The following is a 23,475-nucleotide window of genomic DNA, read 5'->3' on the forward strand; positions in this document are numbered from 1 at the left end:
CATTTTCTCAGTGAGGTCCTCTCTGACCACTCAAATCCTGTAATAACCACCCCTCCTGCCCCTGATACTTCCCCTCCTGGCTTTGTGTCTCCCTATAGCACTTACCACCATCTGACTTTCTATTTTTCTTTTTTCCTTTTTTTGGGGGCCGCACTGCACAGCTTGCAGGATCTTAGTTCTCTGACCAGGGATCAAACCCGGGCTCCTGGCAGTGAAAGCCTGGAATCCTACCCACTGGACTGCCAGGGAATTCCCCTATTTTTCTTATTGATTTGCTTACTACCTGTCTCCCTGCACTGGGATGTCAGCCCACAAGGGCGGGGACTTTGGTCTGTCGGGTTCACTGCTCTGTCCCCAGCACCTTGCACGGGACCTTGTACATAGTAGGTGCTCAATAAATAGTTATTGAATAAACAAATTTATCCAAATGGGAGCTCCTGGGAAAGACAGAGTAACCAGACTTAATATTAACTCAAAGGCCTATTTCAAGTTTTCAGAAAGGAACCTGGCCTGGATGGGGGAGCCAGGCATATACTGAGTTTCTTCCAAGGGGGACAGTCAATACCAAGAAAAGTCTAGAGGCTTCCTGGCCCACCCCTCTCCCTGTTACATCCCAGGGAGGTGGGTCCCCAGCCCATTTCTTACCAGTCAGCATCTCCATCCCGTAACCGGAATCTTCCGAGGGCACATGTCCAGGCATCGAGTCTGTCATTTCCTCAGAGGTTGGGGAAGGGTCTGGAGGCAAAACTCCAAATGACAACAGCATCTTCTGTCTGTCCCACCCCGTCACGGTCCCTCAGGGACCTCCCAGCTCAGCGTGCCCACAGAGCAGGACCCTTAAGGAAGGAGAGTAGCTGTGCCAGAGGACAGCAGGGACCCAAGGGGCCTGGAGCCTGTGGTTACCCCACACTGAGCCTCCAGAGGACAAGTACATGCCCCTCTTCACAGATGTGGAAACTGACGCTCAGAGGGACCCAGGTCTGGAGTCAGACTCAGATCCTCTTACTCCAATGACCTTTTCTTCTCCCCTGCAGCCTCTCAAATCCCAGGGAAGCCAGGCCAGAGAGGTGAAGGCTGGGGGGACCTTTAGGAAGGTCGGAGCTGAGACCGGACCCCCAGCCCAGAGGGCAGATGTGCCTACAGAAAGCACACGCAACGCTGCAGCCTTTCACGATCAGACCAGAGAGACAGCGGCCTGGCGACCCCTTCCTGGCCGGGGCAGGGGCTCCAGAGACAGAGCAGGACAGCCCGAGAGGGGACACGGTGGTGCTCGACCCCTGTACCTTCAGGCGGGGGTGGCAGGATCAGCCCTTACCTGGGACGGTGACCTGAATGATATCTAGATCCTCTGGCTCAATTTTGATGGGTCTCAGCCCACCGAGCTCCCCAGAGGTTCCTGTGGGGGGAAACGAGGGATCTGGTCAAGTGTGGCCGTGAGCTCGGCCGGGCAGGGGAGTCATTCTATTCTTGAACATTCTCCTGTCTGTGACTTGTTAGTAGTGCCAAGAAAAGTCATGTCAGCCCTGGTGTCTGAGCTATAGGTAGATACAACGTATAGACCTGGCAACTGAGACCTGCATCGCCAAGGATGTGGAGGCAGAGGTGATACCCGAATCCAGGTCTCCCACAAAGCCACCCACATCCCACCTGCCCCTCCCGGCCCCCAGCGAGCTCCCAGCATGCTCTGCGGCCTGGGGGAGGGTCAGGGGACAGGGGTGGATGGAGGACATTCATGAATACCCAGGCTCTGAGCCGGCCTCCTCCCCAGAGCTGCTGAGTGGGGCTGGTGGACGCCCTCCCACCCCAGACACGCGCAGTGGGGTCCAGCTCCTCACCTGGCCCACAGTCTTCAGAGAGACTGCTTTTGTCCGACCTGTGGGAAGGAAGCCGAGAAATGACATGGCATCAGCCCCAGCTTTCCCCCTCCAGGCAGTCAGGGGCCCTCGGCGGCTGCCAATTCAAAATGCACCCCTGACCACATCTGCTCCCATCCCAGCGGGATCCACGCCGCTCCCCCGCTACGCCAGCAATACCCCCAGTGCCCCGTCTCCGGGACAGCAGTCTCCTGGCTGCCCCAGCCGAGCTCCTGATCTGTACCCTCGGGTGACGTGCTGGGCGTCCACCTTGCCCACCAGCTGGGAGCTCCTGAGGCCTGGGACTGGCCAGTCTAGGAGCCCCACCACTTAGTGCAGTGGGGGTTTGATCAGTGCTTGTTGTGGGCACTGAGAGCTGTAGGGACCACCCGCCTGGAGAGGGTTCAGGACTCTGGGGAGGGGCTTGGGGAGTGAAGCTGGGCAGGACCCTGGGATGGAGGATTCGGTTCATTCATAGAACTGTCGGGGAGGCCTGGGCTGGACGTGGGGATTCCGGGATAGATGGCCCGTCCCTGGCACCCAGGAGCCCAGGCCCTGGGTGGGGGGAACTGGTGAATGGCGACCAGGCCATGAGCTGAGTGCGAGGCCTCGTGGACATGCAGGGCAGATTCCTGACCTAGTCTGGGTGCCAGGGAAGGCTTTTGAGACTAGATAACGTATGGCTAGATCCCAAGGGGGTGACAAGAATCCTCCAGGTGGAAGAAAATTGGCGAAATCTCTGTTCTCCTTCTGGGTCCCTTTAGATTCTCCCTGGCCCACAGTGGGATGAGGCGTACAGGTGCCTGTGTGGGATAACCCTGTGCGGGGTGTCCAGGTGGAGTGAGACGCTGGGCCCAGCATCCTCCAGCCAGCCCTAGGCCTCGCTCCTCCCTGCAGAGCTGGCGCAGAGCCGGGGCGTGGCCTTACCGAGCAGTCCCAGCCAGGTCCAGGACGGCAGCACGGGAGACCTCCGCAGAGATGTCCTCGGGCGGGCTGGCTGGCTCCAGCTTTGTGGGGTCTTTGGTAAACTTGTTCCCTGGGGGGAGAGCCGGGGAGGGGCAGGGTGGTCAAGGCGAAGGTTCTCCAGCCTCCTCTGCCTGCGGGGCACCCAGCAGGGGCCTCTGGGGGAAGCTCCTGGGGGCACCCCTCAGGTGGTCTGGCCTCTGTCCCTCCTTCTTGTGGCCTCCATGTCCAGCCAAGCCAGGAAGGGGTCCAGGGAGAGATGCCTCCCCTGGGATGAGGAATAAGGATGACGGGGATCTCAGAGGATTTGGCAGGAGGAAGAAGCCAGAAACGGCTGTGCTGACCTCAGGACAGGGGCTATGCTATTGGGGCTGAGGGAGCCCTTGGGAAAGGGACCGAGTCTCTCCCAAGGCTGTACCATGGGACCATTCTCTCATTTAGTTATCCCAGGAACCCAGAGGATGGTGCTCTTATCTTTTCACAGATGTGGAAACTGAGGCCCACATGACTGTGCCCAAGGTCCCAAAGCTGGGGGGAGGTAGGGCTGGTACTGGGGCTCAGATATGTTGCACCCCAAGATCCGTGCTCCCTTTGCTGCACCTGGCAGAGTCCGCCTCTTCCTCCTGAGAGGCAGGCCACCCACTGGTCATGGCCTGGGCACTTCGGTTTGCATCTAGACCCCAGTGCTCACTAGCTAGACTTCAGGGAAAAAGCCAGAACCCACTTTATAGGACTGTTGAAAACTAAATTAAATTAAAATTAAATATGCTAACAGCTTAGGAGAGTAACCATCACATGTTAGAATTCAGCAAATGTCAGCTTTATTATTCCCCATCCAGGGCTTCCCATGTCCGGAGGGGAGGTCCTGACAGTCTGTCTGCGCCTGGGAGCTGGGGCCCCCGGATACAGAAGCCACACCCAGGCTCCCTCGGGTCCGGTGTGGTGGCAGCTGAAGCACTCTTGGGGGCATCAGCTTGGCGGCTTCGGAACAGACTAGACGGTACCCACACATACCTGTGAAAATTCGCTCATCGAACATCCTGGGGAGAGAGGAGAGATGGGCATGAGAGGGGAGCCGGCCTCCAGGTCCCCTCAGCGACGGTCACTCAAGTCCCACATGCATGGCTGCAGACCTGGGCACCGGGCTGGCCTCACATGGGGGCAGAAGAGGGCATGGTCCGGGACAGCCAGATACCGCCAAACAACCAGACATCCCGAACCATTTCTCCGCAGCCAGGGAAGGCACTGGCCAGCCCCTGTGGGGGTCCCGGAGGGTCCAACCTATTCATCTCAACAGCCCAGGGTGGGGGGCGGGGCTTCCTCCGGCCCTGAGCTCTCCTCGGCCACAGCTGGAGGATAACTCACACCCCTTTCCCACCAGAGCTCCGCAGCCTTTACCCACCACCACCTGTGTCTCAGCGACAGGCAAGGGGTAGGCCCTGCTCCCAGGAAGCTCTCTGTCGGCGGCACAAGCCGGGAGCGTTCCAGATCACAGCCTCACAGCGTGACATGCGGGACCCCTCCGGTTTGTCTCAGAAGCCAAGGGGACCCAAGCAGGGAGGGGGTCAGGAAAGACTTCACCGAGTTGGGGATGGCGAGCCCAGGTGGGAGGGCTGAGAGGTTGTCCAGGTAAAGGCACACGGAGGGCTGGCAGCTCCATCTGGCCGGCTGGAGGCGTCCTGTGGGAGGTGGCCAGCCTTCCGTGCTGTGCCCAGGCATGTGGTCTCTACACCATGGGCAACGGGGAGCCCCCAGGGGGCATGGCACCCTCAGATCACTCCATCACCACGCAGAGGATGGCTTGGAGGGGGGATGGCTTGGAGGGGGCATGGCTAGGGGCCCAGGGGCCATTTGGGGACTCCTGAGTCATCCTGATAAGACACCTGGAGTTCTTATTCCTGGAAAACGAGGATGGAGTAAAGGTCAGCGAGGGAGCTGGGATCACCTGGCTGCCTACCTGCAGGGCTGCTGTTCTTTCTGCTCTGCTCCCAGACCCCACCAGGGTGGCTCCCAGCGGGCTGGGGAGCCTCAGGCAGCTGGTCTGGGGGGCCTGCAGCAGAGCCTGCGTGCCATGGAGCGGCTGGACAAGGGGACAGGGCTTTGGCCCCTAAACTGGCACCCCCAGAGGCGACATGGGAAAAATGAAGTCCCGCTTGTCTGAGTCCAAATACAAGGGGGCCGACAGTGCCCAAGCCGGGCCCAGAGGGAAATTCAAACAGAGGCGAAAAGGTCAGTGACAGAAGGTAGAGCGTGTGGGTTACCAGGGCGGTGAGACCCCAGGCACGGCATCCTGTTCTTATTCTGAGAGGCGCAAGCTTCTCCCACTGTTCCTGGAGGTTCATGCTCGTCTGGGTCCCCCAAGGCCGAGAGGCAGCCACAGGGCATAATTCTGGAGAGAACTGGCTTCCGCTCTGAGGCACGCTTCCTCAGCTCCACCCAGTGACGGGGAGGCTCCCTGCATTAACAGCAGGTTTTATTATTTATGGCTATATTTACTTATCAGGGAGCACAAGGGAGGGGGTGTGACACCTTGGCCTGCAGTTCCTAGAGGAGTTGGTGGGCGGGGAGCGGGGAGACGGATGACAGGGAGAAAGTCTGATCTCACGTGGCTCCGATGCTGTGACAGACGCCCTCATGGGCTGCCCGGCCTGGAAGGCCCACCTGATGAGCACTGAACAAGGGTCGCTGTTGCACACTGCAGAGTTCTAGGACCCCCTCCAGACACTTTTCCCTCTGAAGTCCTCCCTTAGGTAGAACCGACACATGTGAACTCAGAGCCTCTCGCTCTGGGCTTGTGTCCTGGTAGAAACCGGGGATTTAGGGGTCAGGGCTGGGCATGACTGGGGACCCAGGGGCCAGGAAGCCCCCTTCCACTAATAACAAGACCCACAGGCTTTGTCGAGGGGCTTCTCCCTTTTGTCAGGAGAGCACCCTGACCTCCCCCGCACTGCAGACACCTGGGCTGGGGCGGCAACTCCCCCTCCGGGCTGCTTCCTAAGCTCTCTGTTCTCTGACTCCCTTCTGCTAGGACGATCGCAGATGTGATCTCGAATGTCTCCCTGACGAGGCTGGGACGTGCAACAGTGAAAATGCACTGGGGCTCAGAAAGGAGCAGCCTCTGTTCTAAGCACGTTGCTCACATCCATGTAGTCTCCCATCAGCACTGTGGGGCCTGAACAATCATTAGCCGCATTTTATTTTATTTTATTCTCTAGCCACACGGTGCAGCATGTGGGATCTTAATTACCCCACCAGGGATCGAACCCATGCCCCCTGCAGTGGCAGCGCAGAGCCCTAACCCCTGGACCACCAGGGAATTTGCCTCATTAGCCCCATTTTATAGACGAGGAAAGTAAGGCAGAGCAGTTAAGTAACTTGCCCAAGGACACACAGCTGGAAAATGGTAGGGCCAGGATTCGAACCCGGGTTGTCAGCACTGATTAACTACTTCTCTATACATGAAGGAGATGAGGTCAAGGGAGAAGACTCGCATTTATTGAGCATCTATTTCATGCCAGGTATGTTATGTCTACCTCCTCATACTATGTTGAGAAAAACCTGAGGAATAGGGCATCATTGTCCCTATTTTTACAAATGAGGAAACTGAGGCTCAGAAGAGAAGCGCTAGTCAAGGTTTTCACGTGCTGTGTGGCTTCAAGCCCAGTCGGCCTGATGCCAAGCCTCCTCCTCCAGGAAGCCCCACAGGCTTGCTGCTCAGATGCCATCGAGTCTACACCTGGAAACATGCTGTTTGATGCTCCCAGGACTCATCGCAGGAGTGACCACCCCCCATGACTCGCGGTAGCCCCTGGGGGCAGATGGGGACTGTGCCTGCTGTTTCGTGAAGTCCTCAGTAGAGCTCAGTGAAGGGCTGGGCCTGCAGGAGGCGCCTGGTAAATACTAGTGAAGGGTTAAACGACCTACAGTTTGGATAGAGGGAGATGAAGGTCAGCCACAGTGAGGACTCAAATACCACAATCAGGAATGTAAGGGGTCACCGGGATGCCCTTGCTGCTTTCTGCTCTCCTAGCCTCCTCCCTTGCTACCAGGAGTCAACTGAAGGAAAAGGACTTAGGCAGCAGCAAGAGAGACTTAAGCTAGACAACAGGAGGCACTACCTGACAGAAGGCCGAATGATTTTGTTTTTGGCCCCGCCATGCCACTCGGTTTGCGGGATGTTAGTTCCCCAGCCAGCCAGGGATCGAACCCAGGCCCTCAGCAATGGAAGTGCAGAGTCCTAACCACTGGACCGCCAGGGAATTCCCTCGAATGATTTCAAATCCACCTCCAGAATGATTTATCAAGTGGGACCCCTGGTAGAGGTTGAGAGGGAACAGAGGTGGCTCAGATGTGGTCCCACTGCCGCCAGTGATCAGGGTGATGGGGGGCTGGTGGGGACGCGGATGGGGGGAAGAAGCCATCTGCTGCGGAAGGGGGAAATTCTTTCCGACTGAGGACAGGGGAGGGCTTCTAGACAGAATAGTGAGCCTTGAAAGACAGGACAGGTGGGAAGGAGGGTGGGGAGCAGCTTCAGGCAAAGGAAAGGGCTTCAGTGATGGCTGGAGGCACGTGAGGAGGCAGGAGTTCAGAGAAACAGGAGGGAAGGCGGAGCGGCACTAAGGCGGGCACGGTGGCTGCTGACGGGCTGGACTGTGGTACCCTGGGAGCCGCTACACCAGGGCTCACGGAGAGTGGGGGAGCGGGGAAGGGTTCTGAGCAGGCGTGCCCCACAGTCAGAGCTGACTCTCAGAGTCACCTCCCTCGGTGGCAGTGAGACGCCCGCCCAGCTCCCTGGCCACTCTCAGCCTCCTCTGCTGGCGGCCCCAGCCTCTAACGTGGGGATCCCAGAGTCCATCTGAGTCCTCTCCACCTTTTCTCTTTTTTTTTTTTCTTTCTTTTTTTGTTTTTGGCCACGCTGCATGGCTTGTGGGATCTTAGTTCCCTGACCAGGAATTGAACCCGGGCCCTCAGCAGGCAAGAGTGGAGTCCTAACCACTGGACCGCCGGGGAATTGCCCCTCTCTTCTCTATTTCTCTCCTGCCCGTGATCCCTTCCTGGCCCACGCTGCCAACTCTCAGATTTTCATCTCTAACTCCCAGACCTCCCTCCCTAGCTTCTGACCTCTCAGCTGGGCTTCTGAAAATTCCATCTCCTGATCTCCTCCAAGGTGAACTCACTCAGAAACATGGGGGTGACCCTTCCTCCCCACTCCCCTCCCCACCTGCACGGTCCACTCACCAGCACACCCCGTCACCGCTCAGATTCCATCCCCAACCCAGCCGCTCTCTCCCTGTGCCCACCACGCTGGCCTGGCCCACGCTGCAGCAGCCTCCTCGCCAGTCTCCTGCTTCTGCTCTCTAGAGTCCGTTCTCCCCCAGCAGCCAGGGGGCCGGGCAGACCCCAGCTCTGGCATCCAGCAACCCTGCAGAGGTCCCTCCCAAGGCTCAGAACAATTCCACGCTCTCAGGGTCAATCTCCACCCTCTTGCACCCCAGCCGTCTGGGCTGCTCACTGAGGTCAATTCTTCTGTCCAGACACTGCCCAGCTGGGTGCAGGCGGCCCTTCTCAACCTCCCAGCTCTGGCTTAACCAATGGGACCTTCTCTCCCCCGGGCCACCCTAAACAGGTCTCCTCCTCACCCACCCACCATTTTTCTCTCTCCTATCACCCTGTTTATTTCCTAAGCTCTAACAAGTTAGATGGCCTGAGTCCAAATTTGGACAAGCACTTTCATCCATCCATCTTTTTATTCCACAGATATGGACTGGCATCTCCTGCATGCCAGGGACTGCTGTGGGCGCTGGGGATTCAGCCACGAGCCACACAGTCCCTGCTTACAGTCTAGGGCAACAAGGAAGCAGGCGCGTGGGCGCGTGCACACGCTGGGAGCCACGCCCTCAGCGGGCTCCCAGAATGGATGCCTGGGAAGGGCCCGACGCAGGCAGTGCTGCTGGAGGCAGGGGGCTGGACGGCATGGCCTCTGGCCCCCTCCCTCTCTAACTATTTAGGAGGAAGCAATCCCAGGAAGCCTGGCATTGCCTGGGGATGCCCGCTCGCTGGTGAGTCCGGCCAGCTGTGAGGACAAAGCCCCCTGTGGGAGTTGGGAGACAAGCCTGGGGGGTGGGTGGCAGCAGGCCGGGGGGGAAGGGGCTGCAGTTCCAGAGTCCATAGTGCTCTGCCTTCTCCCGCCCACCCGCACCTGCACCAGGGAAACTGGCCACCTGGGAGGACAGGAAAGGTGGACAAACTACCAGCAGGCAGGGTAGTCCGATGGGAGGTGCAGAAAGGGAGAAGCTGGCCCAGCCCCACCTGAGCTCAGGTGGGCTCCTCTCTGAAGGGAGGTAAGTACAAAGGCCTCAGGTCTTCTTCGGTGGCAGGAAAACACCTCTGAGAGCTTAGCCAGCGCCTACTCGGGTCAGGCACTGTGCCTCCATTTCTCCATTCAATACTCAAAAGAGGCCGGGAGGAGGCGGCCACGCAGCTGTCAGGCTACAGAACCCCTTCGCTCCGCTCCTGACCCCTGTTGCCTCCCCAGGGCCCTGCCTCGTGCCTGCCGTCGCCCCCCTGCCCAGCCCTGCCCCCCTGCACCCCACCCCCTACCTCTTAATGACAAAGTGGATGCTGTGCCGCTCCTCCAGGATCCGCTTCAGCTTGGGGACCCCGTAGGTGCAGGGGCGCTTGAAGGGGATCTTGTCCGGGATGCCCACGATCTCCACAGCCTCCGGGTCGCAGGCGATCTTCCTGTAGGGGACGGGGACCATGTGGTCCAGGCCCAGGGCTTCCGCTGGAAGGGCAACGGCAAGGCTGAACGCGGGATGGAGGCTGCGGGACATGCAGGGCCCCAGGGCCTGGTCATCACCACCTCCCACCTCCCAGGCACCACTCTGGCCACTCAGCAGTCAGAGGGATCCTCCTGAAACACCAAATACATCACTACTCTCTTTAAAAAGGCCCATAGGCTCCCCTCCCACTCAGCGATGGCCGAAGTCCTACAGGCCCTACGTGACCAGGACCCCATCACCTCTGGCCTTATCTTTCACCCCTCTACTTGCTCACCCCGGTCTCTCTGGCCTCCCTGGTGCTTCCCTAACACGCCAAGCGCGCACTCATCCCAGGGCCTTTGCACCTGCTCTTCTGTCTACTCAGACACTCTTCTTCCAGATCACCATACCCTTCCCTCCCTCCCTCTCTCCATTCAAGCATCTGCTCAAATGTCACTTCACCAGCCTAAAACAGCCCCCTCCATCCCTCCCTAGCCCACCCTGCTTTGTTTTTCATCCCACATTTATCATAATCTGACGTTACAAACATATTCACTGTGCGTTGGTTCACTGTCTGGAACCTAAAATAGGGCAGGACACGTAGTAGCTGCTTCCTGCATATTTGGGAGTGAATGAGCGGCTGAGGGAAGCTTCCAGGCTGGAGGTGGACTCTTGGCCAGATGCTCCCAGTTGTACAGGTGTGCCCTTTCCTCCAGGGGGGGGCCCAGCACTCTGCTCACTCGTCAGTGACAGGAGACACCGCTGGAAGCCGACAGCTTGGTCAACAGCAGTGTAGACAGAACCCGAGCTCAGGAAGTGGTTACTTGCTCTTTTCCTCCAAACCATTAGGTGCGGTCCTGTGCCATTTCAGTCACTCATACACCCCAGCTCCTCCTTTTCATTCATTCACTCACCAAATACTTCTTGAGCACATACTATGTGCTTGATGGTACTTTCATGGGGCCCCGAGGCCTGGGAGGCGAGCTGAGCTGGGTGTCCCCTTCACTCCTGCCTCTCCCAAGGGTCACTCCAACCTGTCCCAAGGGTTCCACGTCTCCTCACTGTTCCTCAGGCCCCTCCCCATCCTGGCCTGGCTCCTCGGGCCATGCCAGGATGTGTCTGTGTTCTGACAAGTGGCAGCCCACAGCCGGACCCCTGCAGTCATGCCAGGACCGGGGCAGGGCAGAGTCGCCTGCCTGTGGCCCTCCCTGGGGCACCGCCAAGATTGCTTTTCTGTTGATGCGGCCCAGGCCTGCGCTGGAGGCTTTGGCAGCCAGGTCTCACTGTGAAGTCACACTTAGCTCATCGTCTAATTAAACCCTCACCATCTCAGCAGCCGTCAAACCCGTCTCTTCCCCCGAACCCCAGCGTCACCAGCCACCCCCCAGCCCCAGCACTTGAGCGATGGGCTCTTGGCTGCTTCGAGTCTACGTGAATCCACCTCCCCTCGGGTTCATCTGACTTGCTAGGCCTGTCTTTTCAGCCCAGGGCACAAAACCTCCAGCCCGCGCAGCCTCCAGCTGCTGCCCACCTGGAAGAGGAGGATGGAGCTGCCATGCACAACCCTTAGACCCTGGTGTAATCTCAACCCCCCCCGGGTGACAGAGACACTGCTTTTGGTTTCCTCAAGACACTGCTTGAGGTTTCCTCAAGCCTGGGGCTCCCCCCATGTCTTTTCTGTTTCTTTTTCCCCCCTCTGCACCCCCAGCAACATCGCGGGCCCACTTGGCCCGGAGCTGGTAGCTGAAAGGGCGAACCAGGAGCAGGACCTGCTCGTCCTGGATCTGCAGGACTGTTCAGGCTGCCAAACATCCCCACCCCTGCCACAGGAACCCCCAGTACTCATGGGGGCGGGGCGGCGGGCGGCAGCTTCTCCCCAGGGCAGCGGAAGGGACAGCTCAGAGGGAGCTCTGGCCTGAGGAGGGGCAAGGTCTCAACCACCCCAAGCCCGACACTCCTCCTTGGATTTGGCCATGGTGGTGGGCCCAAGTGCTGACCTCCAGGAAAGGCTCAACATTCTGGAAACATCCAGCACGCACGACAGACTGGAAGACTGGCAGCTGTCATGCCCGCAGCGGTGGGGCAGAACCCACCCAATGTGGACAGAGCCAGCCCTCCCCAGCTCCCCTCTCCCTACTCCCCGCCCTGCTCACACCTGTCTAGGGAGGGAGGGGAGAAACTTGGGTACAGACAGCCCCCTGCAGTACGGGGCCTCGCTCAGCCCCACCCCAACCAGGATGGCCCAGCCCACCAAGCCCACGTGACCAAGCCTCCCAGGCCCCAGGGTGGATCAAAGAACACCTCCTCCATGAAGCCTCCCCTGACTCCCCAAGCCTATTGAGAAACCTCACCTTTCTCTGAGCTGTCCTCCCCTTCTGAGGGCCCCCACCCCTGCACGTTACTACATACTCGAATGTACTACCGAGCACCACTGCGTGTACTGCAGACCCGCCTCAGCCACTTGCTGAAGCACCTTGAGACCAGAGTTGGTCTGAGTGCCTGGCACAAGGTAGGGGGCTCAAAACGCGATTAGAGGGACTTCCCTGGTGGCGCAGTGGTTAAGAATCTGCCTGCCAATGCAGGGGACACGGGTTCGAGCCCTGGTCTGGGAAGATCCCACATGCCGCGGAGCAACTAAGCCTGTGTGCCACAACTACTGAACCTGTGCTCTAGAGCCTGCGAGCCACAACTACTGAGCCCACGTGCCACAACTACTGAAGCCCGTGTGCCTAGAGCCTGTGCTCCGCAACAAGAGAAGCCACCACAGTGAGAAGTCCGCACACCGCAAGGAAGAGTAGCCCCCGCTCGCCGCAACTAGAGAAAGCCCGCGTGCAGCAACGAAGACCCAAGGCAGCCAAAAATAAATAAATTAAAAATAAAGTTAAAGAAAGAAGACCCAACGCAGCCAAAAATAAATTAATTAATTAAAAAAAAAAACCAAAAACGCAATTAGAGGGTTGGAAACATCCCCCACTCCTGCGAGGGGACAGGGGCTGGAGGCTGAGCTCATCACCAATGGCCAACGGTTAAATCAATCACACCCACTTAATGCAACCTCTGTAAAAACTCTAACCGAAGGGGTTCAGAGAGCTTCCACGTGCCAGGAGGCTGGTGCACCCTAGGCTCCATGGGGACAGAAGCTCCTGTGCTCAAGACCCTTCCGGACCTTTCACCATGTACCTCTTCATCTGTATCCTTTGTAATAAACAGGTCAAGAGAAGCAAAGTGTTTCCTCCCTCAGTTCCGTGAGCCATTATGGAAAACTGCCGAACCCGCGGAGGGGGGTCCTGGGAACCACATGGGTGTGCAGCCAAATTGGATGGAAGTGTGGGTACCCTGGGGACCCACTACCTGTGACTGGCGTCTGAAGTGGGGTGCTGCCTTGGGGCACTGAGCCCTTCACCTGGGGAGGGGTCTGTGTAACTCCGGGGAGTTAGGGTCAGAATTGAATCGAGTTGTAGGGCCCCCAGCTGGTGGCCACAGAGAACTGGAGGGTTGCGTGGCGTGGAAAACCCACACTCCTGCTGTCAGAAGTGTTGTGAGTAGAGAGAGAGGCTTTTTCGTAGCCAAGCAGGAGGGGAGGGAGGGCAGGGAGGGCAGTGAAGCCCTACCCCGGCACGTCTGGTCTGCTCATGGTGAGAAAGCCAATGTTAGGCAAGGAGACTGGCCATCTCCAGGGCATCCAGCGAGTGTCCGTGGACTCCCAGGGCAGTGCTCTCCCCTCACCCGCACATGTAGGCGGCCCGGGACCCTCCTCTCTGTCCCTGCAGCTCTGGGTGGTGCCCCTCCCCCCAGCCCCTTCCCTTGGTCCCATCGTGCAGAGGGGCTGCCCCAGAGAGGGGCTGCGTGATTCAAGTGGGGTTCAATAACATCACGCCTGCGTGATGAGTGATCTGTGGGTACCTGCGTCATCTCCGCAGTGACTGACAGCCACCCACCCTGGCCAGAGCCACGCTGCGTCTGACCATTGAGCGGGGCTTATAGACGGAGCGCAACAGAGGCTGAGCGAATAAGTGAGAGTGAGCGAGGACTGCTGAGGGGACAAAGGAGACCAGGTGTGGGAGGGCACTCGGGGGTCCCAGGACCCAGAGCGGGAAGGGCTTACAGGTCCATCTGGTCCAGCCCCTGCTGTCTAGCCAACAAGTGGCCACACTTTGCACTTGGCTGAAGCTCTACCACGTGGAGGGCACCCCTGCCCCGGTTACCACCTGTGTCTGCTGCCCACAGTGCAGTGAGCCGACACGTGCTCTGAGCTCGGCTCTGTCCTGGGTGCTGGGGGCACAGAGGGGCCGGTGCTGTCCTGGCTTTCACGGGGACAGATACAGACAAGGCGCATCAAGTGTGCGACATGGAACAGAGAGGGAACCATCAGAGCTCTAAGAGCTGAGTCTTGACGAACAGGTAGGAGTCTGCCTGCAATACGTGCAAAGGGCACGCTGGGCAGGGGGCACGGCACGGGCAAAGGTGAGGAGGCAGGAGACAGGGTGGTGCGTGGGGGACTTGCAGGCACAAGAGGCCAACAGCCGTTTTCCCGGATGGTCGCCACCGCCCCCCCAAGCGGCCCGCCTCCCACAGGTGAGCCAAGGTCTGGGGCTTTGCCATCAGTCCTGCCCCCTGGAGAATCTGGAAGGGAAATATTGACACAACCACCCCCTACCCAGACAGGAGATGACATTTGCGTTGACGGCGCGTGAAGCCAGCATATGGCTCCCACCGTCATGCTGGGGAACACGAGCGACTGCCACACAGTGAGATGCTCGGTGCGCTGCTGGGGCCACACCACGGGCCGCGCCGCCCACTCACCATATCTGCTGTTAAACAGGATCTGCACACACTCCCGGAGCGTGTTGATGTCCTCGGTTTCTTTTATGAAGGCGTCCCACTTCTCTATCAAAACACAGGAGGTACAAGTGAGGGCCCGTGGGAGCAGGGACCCCACGGCTTGGCTGCCTCTTGCCTCTCTGTCCACCCCCGTGGCCGTAGCTATTGTGCAGGCTCAGCCCGTCCATCCTGGGCCTCTCCTGAGTCTTGACCTTGAAAACCTAACCCTCACGCCTTGTGCACCCGGGGTCTCACCCAGCTTTGGCCCTGTTGGAGTCCCTCGAACCCTCAGCCCTGCTGGCCTCTCCCATAAAACCAAAGCCTCTGCTTCAATTTAATATTAATAACTAGAGCGATCATTTGGTTCATTAAAATTATAAAAGGAACATCTTAAATTTATTAAGCACTTATCTGTGCTAAGCACTTAATATGTATAATATCCTAGTTAATCCCTCAGGACAATGTGCGGAAATAGATATTATTCCCATTTTGCAGGTGGGAAAACTGAGGCTCAGAGAGGCTGAGTAACTTGCCTGAGATCACCCAGCTAGTATCTGGTGAGATCCTATCTCTGCTTGTATCTCTTGCCCACCACGGCCTCCCACAATGCCCTTCTGCCTGGACATCCAGGTCCCCTCCCTGCCTGGGATGCAGCTTGTTTGTGGCAGTGGTGGTCTCCATTCTGATCCCAGGAAACTAGGTTTCTTAAAGAACCTTTCACTGAAGGTGAGGCTGAGACCTCCACAAGGCAAAGTTGCTGGAAAGTCTCACTACATCCCTTTTTGGTACAAATGAATCCCAAACCTTCTGGTTCTCTGTTCTGTGTGGTACTTTTAAAATCTGTCTCCATATTTTTTTGACCCTTGTTCCTTCATGAGGTGGAGTTTAATTCCTCTCTCTCCCTTGGGTATGAACTGGACCAAGTTCCTGACTTCTAATGGGTAGGATATGGCAGAAGTGACAGTGATTTCTGAGGCTGGGTCATAAAAGACGTGGTTCCTTCCTTACTCTCTCTCAGATCACTAACTCCAAGAAACCAGTCGCCACGTTTTGAGCACACTTAAGCAGCCCTGAATAGGTATCCTGCCAACAGCCACATGCGTGAGCTGGAAGTGGATCCTCCAGCCCCAGTCGAGCCTTCAGATGATCACAGCCCCAGCTGACATCCTGAGAAATTCTGAGCCAGGACCACCCAGCTAAGCTGCTCCCGAATTCTCACCCACAGAAACCGTAAGGTATAAATGCTTGTCATTTTAAGCTACGTTTGGGGGCAATTTGGCATGCAGCAATAAGTAACTATTATATATTGGCTTCACTCTGGTTTCACCCACAAGTCCCTTGTGCGGTGCCGTTCCTCCTTTCTCTCACAAAGACCCAGTGGACACACATCCATTTCAGTAATAAGCACCACCCCAGTCCTGGATCCCCACTCTGGTCAGGGCGCTGCCACGGGCACTGTCCTACCTGACTTGTCATGGACGATGGAGAAGAGGATGCGCTTAGAGGCATGGACGTTCTGAATGAGAGGACCGCCAGGCCCAGTGGGCTTCTGTCCTGGACAAGGGAGCGGAAAGGTACAGGTTCCAGGTGGGCCCCAAGAGGGGTTCCCCAGATCTGGCCTGAGTGCGCGGGCTGGGGCTCTGGGGTAACAGTCTCCCCCACCAGGGAGAACCCAGGACTGGGCCCTGTGATCATGAACTCAAGGCAAGTTCCCTGACCAGAGGCCCGAGACATCCTTTAGCAGCGTGTGCTCTCCGAATGGCAGATCGGGGAGGGCAGGACGTCCCAGGTCACATTTTACAGATGGGGACACTTGTTTCAGGCATATAAGTCCCATCCCCCTGCTCAGCCCTCATGGCTGTGGCGGGGAGGGGGTGTCCTTTCTTCCTCCTTCTCATAATAACAATAACAGTTAAGTATAACTTATAAGCACCTACTCTGTGCCAAGCACTGGACTCGCTGCTTTAATACAGAGGTTCTCAAACTTGAGCACCCATCGGAAACACTTGGTGGACTCGTCAGTCTGCAGGCAGCTGGGGCTCACCCCGCCCCCAAAGTGCCAGATTCAGCAGGGCTGTGGCTGGGCCTGAGAATGTGCATTTCTAACGTGCTCTGTCATTTCATCATGGTAACAGCCCAGCGAGACAGGTACTATTGGCATCTCCATCTTACGGATGAGGAAACTGAGGCTCAAACAGGTAGAGATTTGCCCTGGGACACGTAGCCATTAAGTACAGGGGCCAAAATATGGACACAGGTCTTTCTCATGTCCAGCTGTTCCTTTTCTTATGCTTCCAGTACCCCTAATCCACGCTGGGTGGAGGTAGTAGGTGCTCATTAAATGCACGTGCCTGATTAGCATGTCTACTCTCTCCCTCCATAGGCTCCCCTGGGAGTCCTTTCGGGCATCTCTTGGTCCCAGGCAAGGATACTGTTCACAGATGACTGGGCAGAGGCCCGGGGTCTGACTGAGTCCGAGCTACCACACCTTCTGTCCCGCCCCAGCTCCTTGCTCCGACGTGTCCCCTGCAGCCCTGAGCACCCCGACCCGCCCTGGGAAGCTGCCCCTGCATGAGTGACCTCTGTCCCCCACCCCCCACCCCCCAGACTCGGGAGTCCCAGCAGCAGCTTACCACAGCAGTCTGGGAAGTCTTGGGCAGTGGGGGCCTTGGGCTCAGGCCCGGGCCGGCCGAGGCCCAGGTCACTGGAGGCAAGAGGGCAGGCGGGTGCCTCCTGCTTGAGCTCCCGCGCGGTGCGGTTGGCAAGGGCGGTGCTGTACAGGAAGCTGGCCACGGACGAGGAGGTGGCGGTTGGGGGCAGGTCCTGGGGTGGCCCCTTGGGGGCCTGGCCGTGCAGGCCACAGTCCCGAGACCCCTTGGCTATCAGGGAGATGCCATTCAACTCCACCAGGGCCTTCGAGTCCCGCCCGCCATCCTCGAGCGGCCTGGGTGAAGGAAAGGACACAAGACAGCTTCATCCACCTGTCCCACCAGGGGTATGTCTTCCCCGAGCCCTCCCTCTGCAGAACACGACAGCCCGTGAAGTATGCATGACCAGTCCCCATTTTACAGGTCGGGGTGCAGGCCCGGGTGGGGGTGTGACGTGCCCAGGGCCACACGGCTGGGCCATCCAAGGACCTGGGCCCTGCCCCTTGGCCTCTGTGCCCCCTCTCCACCAATCACATCCTTTCAGCTGCAGCTGATCGTCTCACACCCCCTAATGCATCGCTCGTGCACTGGCCGGCCGCGGTGCCCGAGCCCTGACGGGCCACGTTCAGCCCTCAGGCTGCTTCCTGGCTGCCCCAGAGATCGGTACCCTCCCCAGCCCAGCCTCCATGACCTCATGGCCCGTCAGTCCCTAATGGAGCCCTCGGCTGGCAACCCAAGCAAGCACCCACGATGTGGCTTCCTGCCTCCTGCTTTTGCACGGGCTGTTCCTGATACCTCGAGTGCTACTGGCGCTATTTCTTCCCCAACCAAGCCTCTCTGCAACACAGAAGTCCCCCGGGGAAGACTTCCGTGACTCCACACCTGGCTCAGAGCATGCTCTGTGACTGAGTTTCTGCCTCACCTCTGCCATCGGACTGGGAGCTCTTACAACCAGGGTCCCCTGTGGGAGTCTGAAGTCCCCTGCCCTCGGGCAGGACAAGCGGCCACGAGCGGCTGAGCCCGCACGGAAGCAGGTCATCGCCCGGCCCGGCCTGGCCCCCGGGGTCCAGCCACCCGGCCCCGGGCCGCTCCCAGGCGGGCTGCCTCACTCACCTCTTGAGCTTGAAGCGGATCCGGTGGCTGTGCTCCAGGATGGCCATGAGGGCCTTGGGGTCGTACTCGGCCGGCCTCCGGAAGGCCAGGCCCTCGGGCAGCCCCTGCACAGCCAGCAGCCCCGGCTCCCGGAGCAGCCTCTCGTAGGGCAGCGGCACCACGCTGGCCCGGCCCAGGGCCTCGCCTGTGGGAGGGGTCGAGGAGGGGGCCTAGTATGAGACGGCAGCCGGGCTGTGGTGAGCACGGGGCGCGCCCCGGAGTTGGGACCATGCTGAGTGACGCCCTGTGGTGCCGGATCCCCGGGAAACAGGACCCCAGAGGCCCCTTCACTGCCAACCTCCCACAGAATAAGCCCCTGCCGGCGGTGAGGGGGGCGGCAGGGGCTGTGGACAGGGGCCTGCGGCCTGCACCTGAGGGCTGGGGCTGCCCCATCGAGGGGGTTCCCTGCTTCCCCCGCCATTCTCCTCTCTGGGCATCTGGGTGGAGGGGAAAGCAGGCCCCAGGGCTGCGAGCAGGGGGTGAGGAGAGAGGGGTGAGGGAGAGAAACCGCAAGAAAACAGCCACAGGAAGGAAGGGAAAAGGAAAGCGAGGGAGAGGAGGGCAGGTAAGGAAGAGAGGAATGGAGAGGAAGCAGAAGAGAGAGGAGAGACAGGATGAGAAGCTGCTGAGCACGCGGGAAGGGGGGAGGGGAGGGAGGGTCGAGCATCTGGGCTCACAGACGTCTGCTGCCTCCCACCTGGAGCCAGAAGGAAGCCCCTCCCCTCATATTCACCTCTGATTCTGCCCGAGGCAGGCAAGGGGGGTCGGGGCAGAGTGGGCAGGGGTGCAGGGGGCTCTGGGCGTGAACCCTGCATCTGGCAAAAGCGTCTGCAGAGGCACAGCCAACCACGCGTGACAAGTCCTCCCGTCCCCGGGGCCAGCATGCCCACCAGGGCCTCCGGGCCCCCTACCCCTCTTGGCCTCCTCCTGACATCTAGACAACGACAGGAGTCCCCCCACCCCACCCCGACCTTTGCTCCACAGAACCAAAGAAAGGAATAAAGCAAATTAGAAATCATGGGGTGGGACCCTTAGGGACGGAAGGGACCCGCATGAGGTCACCCAGGGAGTGTGAAGGTCACCACTGGGCCAGAGACTCTGCAATCTGATACTTCCCAAGGGAGACCAGGCCTGCCTGTCCCCTCCCCTCTTCCACCCCAAAGGTAGTACTTGGCTGGGCAGTTAGCCTTCACTCAGTCATTCAACAAACACCCTCTGAGAGCCCGCTGTTGCTGGGCTCTGAAGTGCAGGCTAGGAACAGCAGAAAGAGCAGATACAGTCCCTGATCCTGGAGAGCAACTGGGCGAGTGAGGACACAGGGCATAGTGGGTGCCCAGAGGAGGCCTTAACCCAGCTCAGAGCTGGGGGTTTCCTGGAGCTGAGCCTTAGAGAGCAATGCGGCGTCCACCAGACAGAGGAGGGGAAGGTCGGCCCAAAGGTCACAGCAGGTGTGAAATGAAGCCAGAATGAGCAGGAGAATAGGAGGTGGGTCAGCGTGGCTGGAGGGGGCTGGGGACGGGCCGTGGTAGGGTCTGAGGCCACGCCCAGGGTGACAGGGAGCCCGAGCAGGCAGCGGAGGGAAGAGCTTTGTGGTCAGACTTGTGCTTTGGGACCATGCCCTTGGTCACAGGGCAGGTGGGGACAGCAGGGAGCTGGGCTGGTGGCGAGCAGACCAGGGCAAGCCTGGGGCCTCTTCGAGGCACGAGGGAGCAGTGAGCAGCGCCAGGGCAGGGGTGGTAGGGATGGTGGTTCAGGGAACGGGGCTGGGACGGCAGATCCACGCCTGGGGATGCAGAACGAGGGAGGGCTGGGGGTGGGGAGAGAAGGAACCCACGCCTTGAGGTTCCGCCCAGGGCCTGTAGTGGGGCAGGAGGGGGCCTCCTCCTCTGGGCAGGGCTGGGGGCTCCCACCCGCCTGGGGGCCCCAAATGGAATGAGGAAGGATCTTACTATAAAGAACATCAAACACCTCCTCTACCATCTTCCGCAGAAGGTACACGTCCGAGCCATGTTCCAGGGCAGACCGTGGGATGTTCCGGCTGCCACCCTCACCCCGAGGCACCTTCTTGGGGTGCTCTGCCTCCGGCTCCTTCCACGGGGGCCCTCCTGTGGGACACAGAGCATGCGGGGCCATGGTGAGTACTCATCACACCACCAGCCCAGTGAGCTGGGACGTCCCTGCCCTGTGCTAAGCCCTATAGCTGGGCACCCAACACGGAGTGCAAGTGGATGAATGAAGGAAGAATAAGTGGGTGAGTAAGGCCTGCCCCAACCGCCCTGCCTAGGGCCAGGGCTGCTTACCTCAGGGTTCCCAGTGCCCAGCAGAGGGCATTCATCCCTGCTCACCTCTAACTCGCTGTGTGACCTTACGCAAGTCCCTTCCCTCTCTGGGCCTCAGTCTGTGAGCTCTCATGAGAGACCAGATGGGCTGGCTCAGAACTGGGGTTCAACGAATGTCTGTTCCATCACCTACTTCTTTTTTCTTTTCTTTTTTTAAAAATATTTATTTATTTATTATTTATTTATTTTGGCTGTGCCGGGTCTTAGTTGCAGCACGCAGGCTCTTTAGTTGCGGCATGTGGACTCTTAGTTGCGGCATGCAGACTTCTTAGTTGCGGCATGCACGTGGGATCTAGTTCCCCAAACAAGGGATCGAACCCGGGCCCCCTGCACTGGGAGCATGGAGTCTTAGCCACTGGACCACCAGGGAAGTCCCCCATCACCTATTTCTGAATTAACCAGTTGAGGCCCTAGTTTTCTGCTCTGCCAAATGGGGAGACAATGGGGACCCCACCAGGAAGCTGAGGGTCTGGGAAGAGGCAGGTTCATGCCAGGCTGGGCCAGGGTGGGGGCCTGGGAGTGTCCCTGGATCCCTGGGTTGGGAAGATGCTAGGCACTGCATTGGAAAGGGGATGAGAAGAGGGCTTGGGGGTGCCCCTCCCAGCTTGGAGTGTGCTCTCCTCTGGGACCTGAGAAGCTTGAAATAGACCAGCCAAGTTCCCGGTGCTATAAATAGCAGATCTGCCTGGCTCTGGGAAGCCAGGTGCACCTGCCCCAGGCCCCAGTCTGGCTCCCAGCCTGGCCATCTAGGGCCACAGGACCCTGCCACTGGCCACCCTACACCGGTCCAGCCCCCTGCCCAGCCTTGGAGAGGGTACAGGTTTTGAGGGCCGGGTGGGAGAGGGGGCTGGCTGGGGAAGTGGCTGGACCCCAGTAACGATACGCCCCAGCACGGTGTGTGTGTGTGTTGGGGGGGAACAGCTTTCCCAGAAATGGCTGATCCCAGGGTCCAGGCCTAGGCCGGGGTCGGGTGGTGGAAATGCTAATAACGGTGCGAAAAACAACAGCTGGTGTTTAGTGAGTGTAAACTAAGTGCCAGGCATTGTTCTACGTGCTCGCCGTGTATTAATTCGTTTAACCCTCAGATCGACCCAGGACAGGGTAGCACTGTCCTCCCCTTTCACAGGTGAAGAGGCTGAGGTCCAGCAGGCAGCAGCTGGCAGAGCCAGGATGTGGCCCCAGGTGTCTGCCTCTAGGGCCTGCTCTTAACCCCAAGATCTCTGAGTCCCAACTTCTGGGCTAGAATGCCCGCCCAGGCTCTAACCCCATAGGACTTAATCCACCATGAAGGGGAAGCTGACCTGCCTCGGGAGCTCACCGCTAAGCTGGGGCATAGGCGTGGATGGAAGTTTAGGGCACAGGAAGCTGCAAGGGGTGGGGGGCAGTCAGGCATGGGCACTGGGGCGGAGGGGCACCGATGGGGCCGGGGCGGGAGGGATGTCAGTCTGGAGGCTGGGGAGGCATCTGCCAGGCAGAGGGGAGGAGCGAGGGCCTTCCAGGTGGGGAACAGCAGGGACAAAAGGCAGTGGTGAGCAGGGACACACAGAGCCGGGGAACGTGCACTTCAGCACAGTGCAGCCTGGTGAGCACCAGGGATGCTTGGAGGAGAGAGTGCAGAGCCCGGGGCTGCTTATGAGGGGCCCTGACGGCCTAGGTAGCATTGAAGAGATGGGGGCTTCAGAACGACCCCTCTGCCTCGGGGGTCCCGGCTCACAGCTCTGAGTGCTGGGGCTGGTCTCTTCCGGGAGCGAGCAGGACCCCTTGGCAGGAGTCCCGGGGGTGCCCATGCTGCATCCCTCGTTTTTTTTTTTTTGGCTGTGCCACGTAGCATGTGGGATCTTAGTTCCCTAGCCAGGGCTTGAACCCGCGTCCCCTGCATTGGAAGCGTGGAGTCTTAATCACCGGACCTCCAGGGAAGTCCCTGCATCCCCCGTTTTGAAGGGTTGCAGCCGAAAGAGCAAACTCCACCTCCATCACTCGTCAGCTGTGTGTCCCCTATGGTTACACTCAATGCATCTCATTTTCTCATTTGTAAACCGGTGATGACTGTTTCCCGAGCCTGCTGGGAACAGTAAACAGCCCCAGCACGTGGCCCAGCCCGTGGCTCTATTTATCACATCATCCCTAACTGCTCCCGTTTCTAGAGCATTTCCTACGTGCTGGACAAGTCCTCAGTCACTTCATCCCCACGGGCCACCAGGAGGCAGCTCCGAGATTCTGCTACTGTAACAGGGTCAGCGCCAGCCTCTGACGTCAGGATAAGCGAGTTCGTGCTCAAAGGGTGTCGCCCACAACAGGCGCTAAGTATTAGCTGAGCACGTGCACTGGGTCCCTGCATCAGGGCCGCACAGGAACTGGGCCACAGTGTCCCCTTCTGTCCACGAGCACAGGAGGCAGCTAGGTCTGGCCTGCCCGGAGTCTCTATCGGCCGAGGGGCTGCTGTGTGACTCCAACGAAAACGGTGGCCGCCCCTGACGACGCCACATTGGGAAGCTTGCGGCAGCCCCTCCTACCCAGTGCCTCCTCCCACACAGGGCCACCCGGTGTTGCTCCTCCCCTCGGGGACAGTGGGGACTGGCCCTCTGGAGCCCCGGGTACTCACGGCAGAACCTGAGGAAGTCTGACTGCAGCTCCTTGCGGGCGTTCAGGAACATCCTCCCCTTGTCGGTGCCGACCACGAAGGCGCTCTCATCGTGCACAGCGACACAGGCCACTTCTGCGTTCAGCTTGGAGAGCGCTGAGCACTGCGGGGGAGCAGGGGTGTGAGCCGGGGGGAGGACCCCCCACTCCGGACACCCCCAGTACCAGCTTTATGTGAGCCGGGGGAAGGACCCCCTACTCCGGACACCCCCAGTGCCAGCTGTGGGGGGTGGGAGGTGAGCTCCCAGCTGCCCGAGATCCCACCAGCAGCTCCAGGGAGAGGTCACCGTCCCGACAT

At 59.2% G+C, this 23,475-nt stretch overlaps 1 protein-coding gene across 5 annotated transcripts in view; it reads right to left on the reverse strand.

Moving 5' to 3' along the window:
• GTF2IRD1 (GTF2I repeat domain containing 1) overlaps positions 1-23,475 on the reverse strand; it is a 112,186-nt gene that overhangs the window by 51,414 nt on the left and 37,297 nt on the right. For 4 of the 5 annotated variants that reach the window (XM_079899147.1, XM_079899150.1, XM_079899149.1 and 1 more), the window contains exons 3-14: positions 23,140-23,281; positions 20,148-20,303; positions 18,160-18,343; positions 17,032-17,342; positions 15,863-15,952; positions 14,381-14,464; positions 9,417-9,600; positions 3,831-3,856; positions 2,781-2,889; positions 1,836-1,873; positions 1,316-1,396; positions 646-735 (exon numbers count right to left, since the gene is read on the reverse strand). In XM_079899147.1, the coding sequence (XP_079755273.1) occupies positions 646-735; positions 1,316-1,396; positions 1,836-1,873; positions 2,781-2,889; positions 3,831-3,856; positions 9,417-9,600; positions 14,381-14,464; positions 15,863-15,952; positions 17,032-17,342; positions 18,160-18,343; positions 20,148-20,303; positions 23,140-23,281 (1,495 nt within the window). The remainder of the gene's footprint in view (positions 1-645; positions 736-1,315; positions 1,397-1,835; positions 1,874-2,780; positions 2,890-3,830; positions 3,857-9,416; positions 9,601-14,380; positions 14,465-15,862; positions 15,953-17,031; positions 17,343-18,159; positions 18,344-20,147; positions 20,304-23,139; positions 23,282-23,475) is intronic. The other variant, XM_079899148.1, reaches the window with a different exon arrangement.

Source organism: Stenella coeruleoalba, assembly GCF_951394435.1.
Source record: "Stenella coeruleoalba genome assembly, chromosome: 15".
In the NCBI taxonomy this organism is placed as follows: domain Eukaryota; kingdom Metazoa; phylum Chordata; class Mammalia; order Artiodactyla; family Delphinidae; genus Stenella; species Stenella coeruleoalba.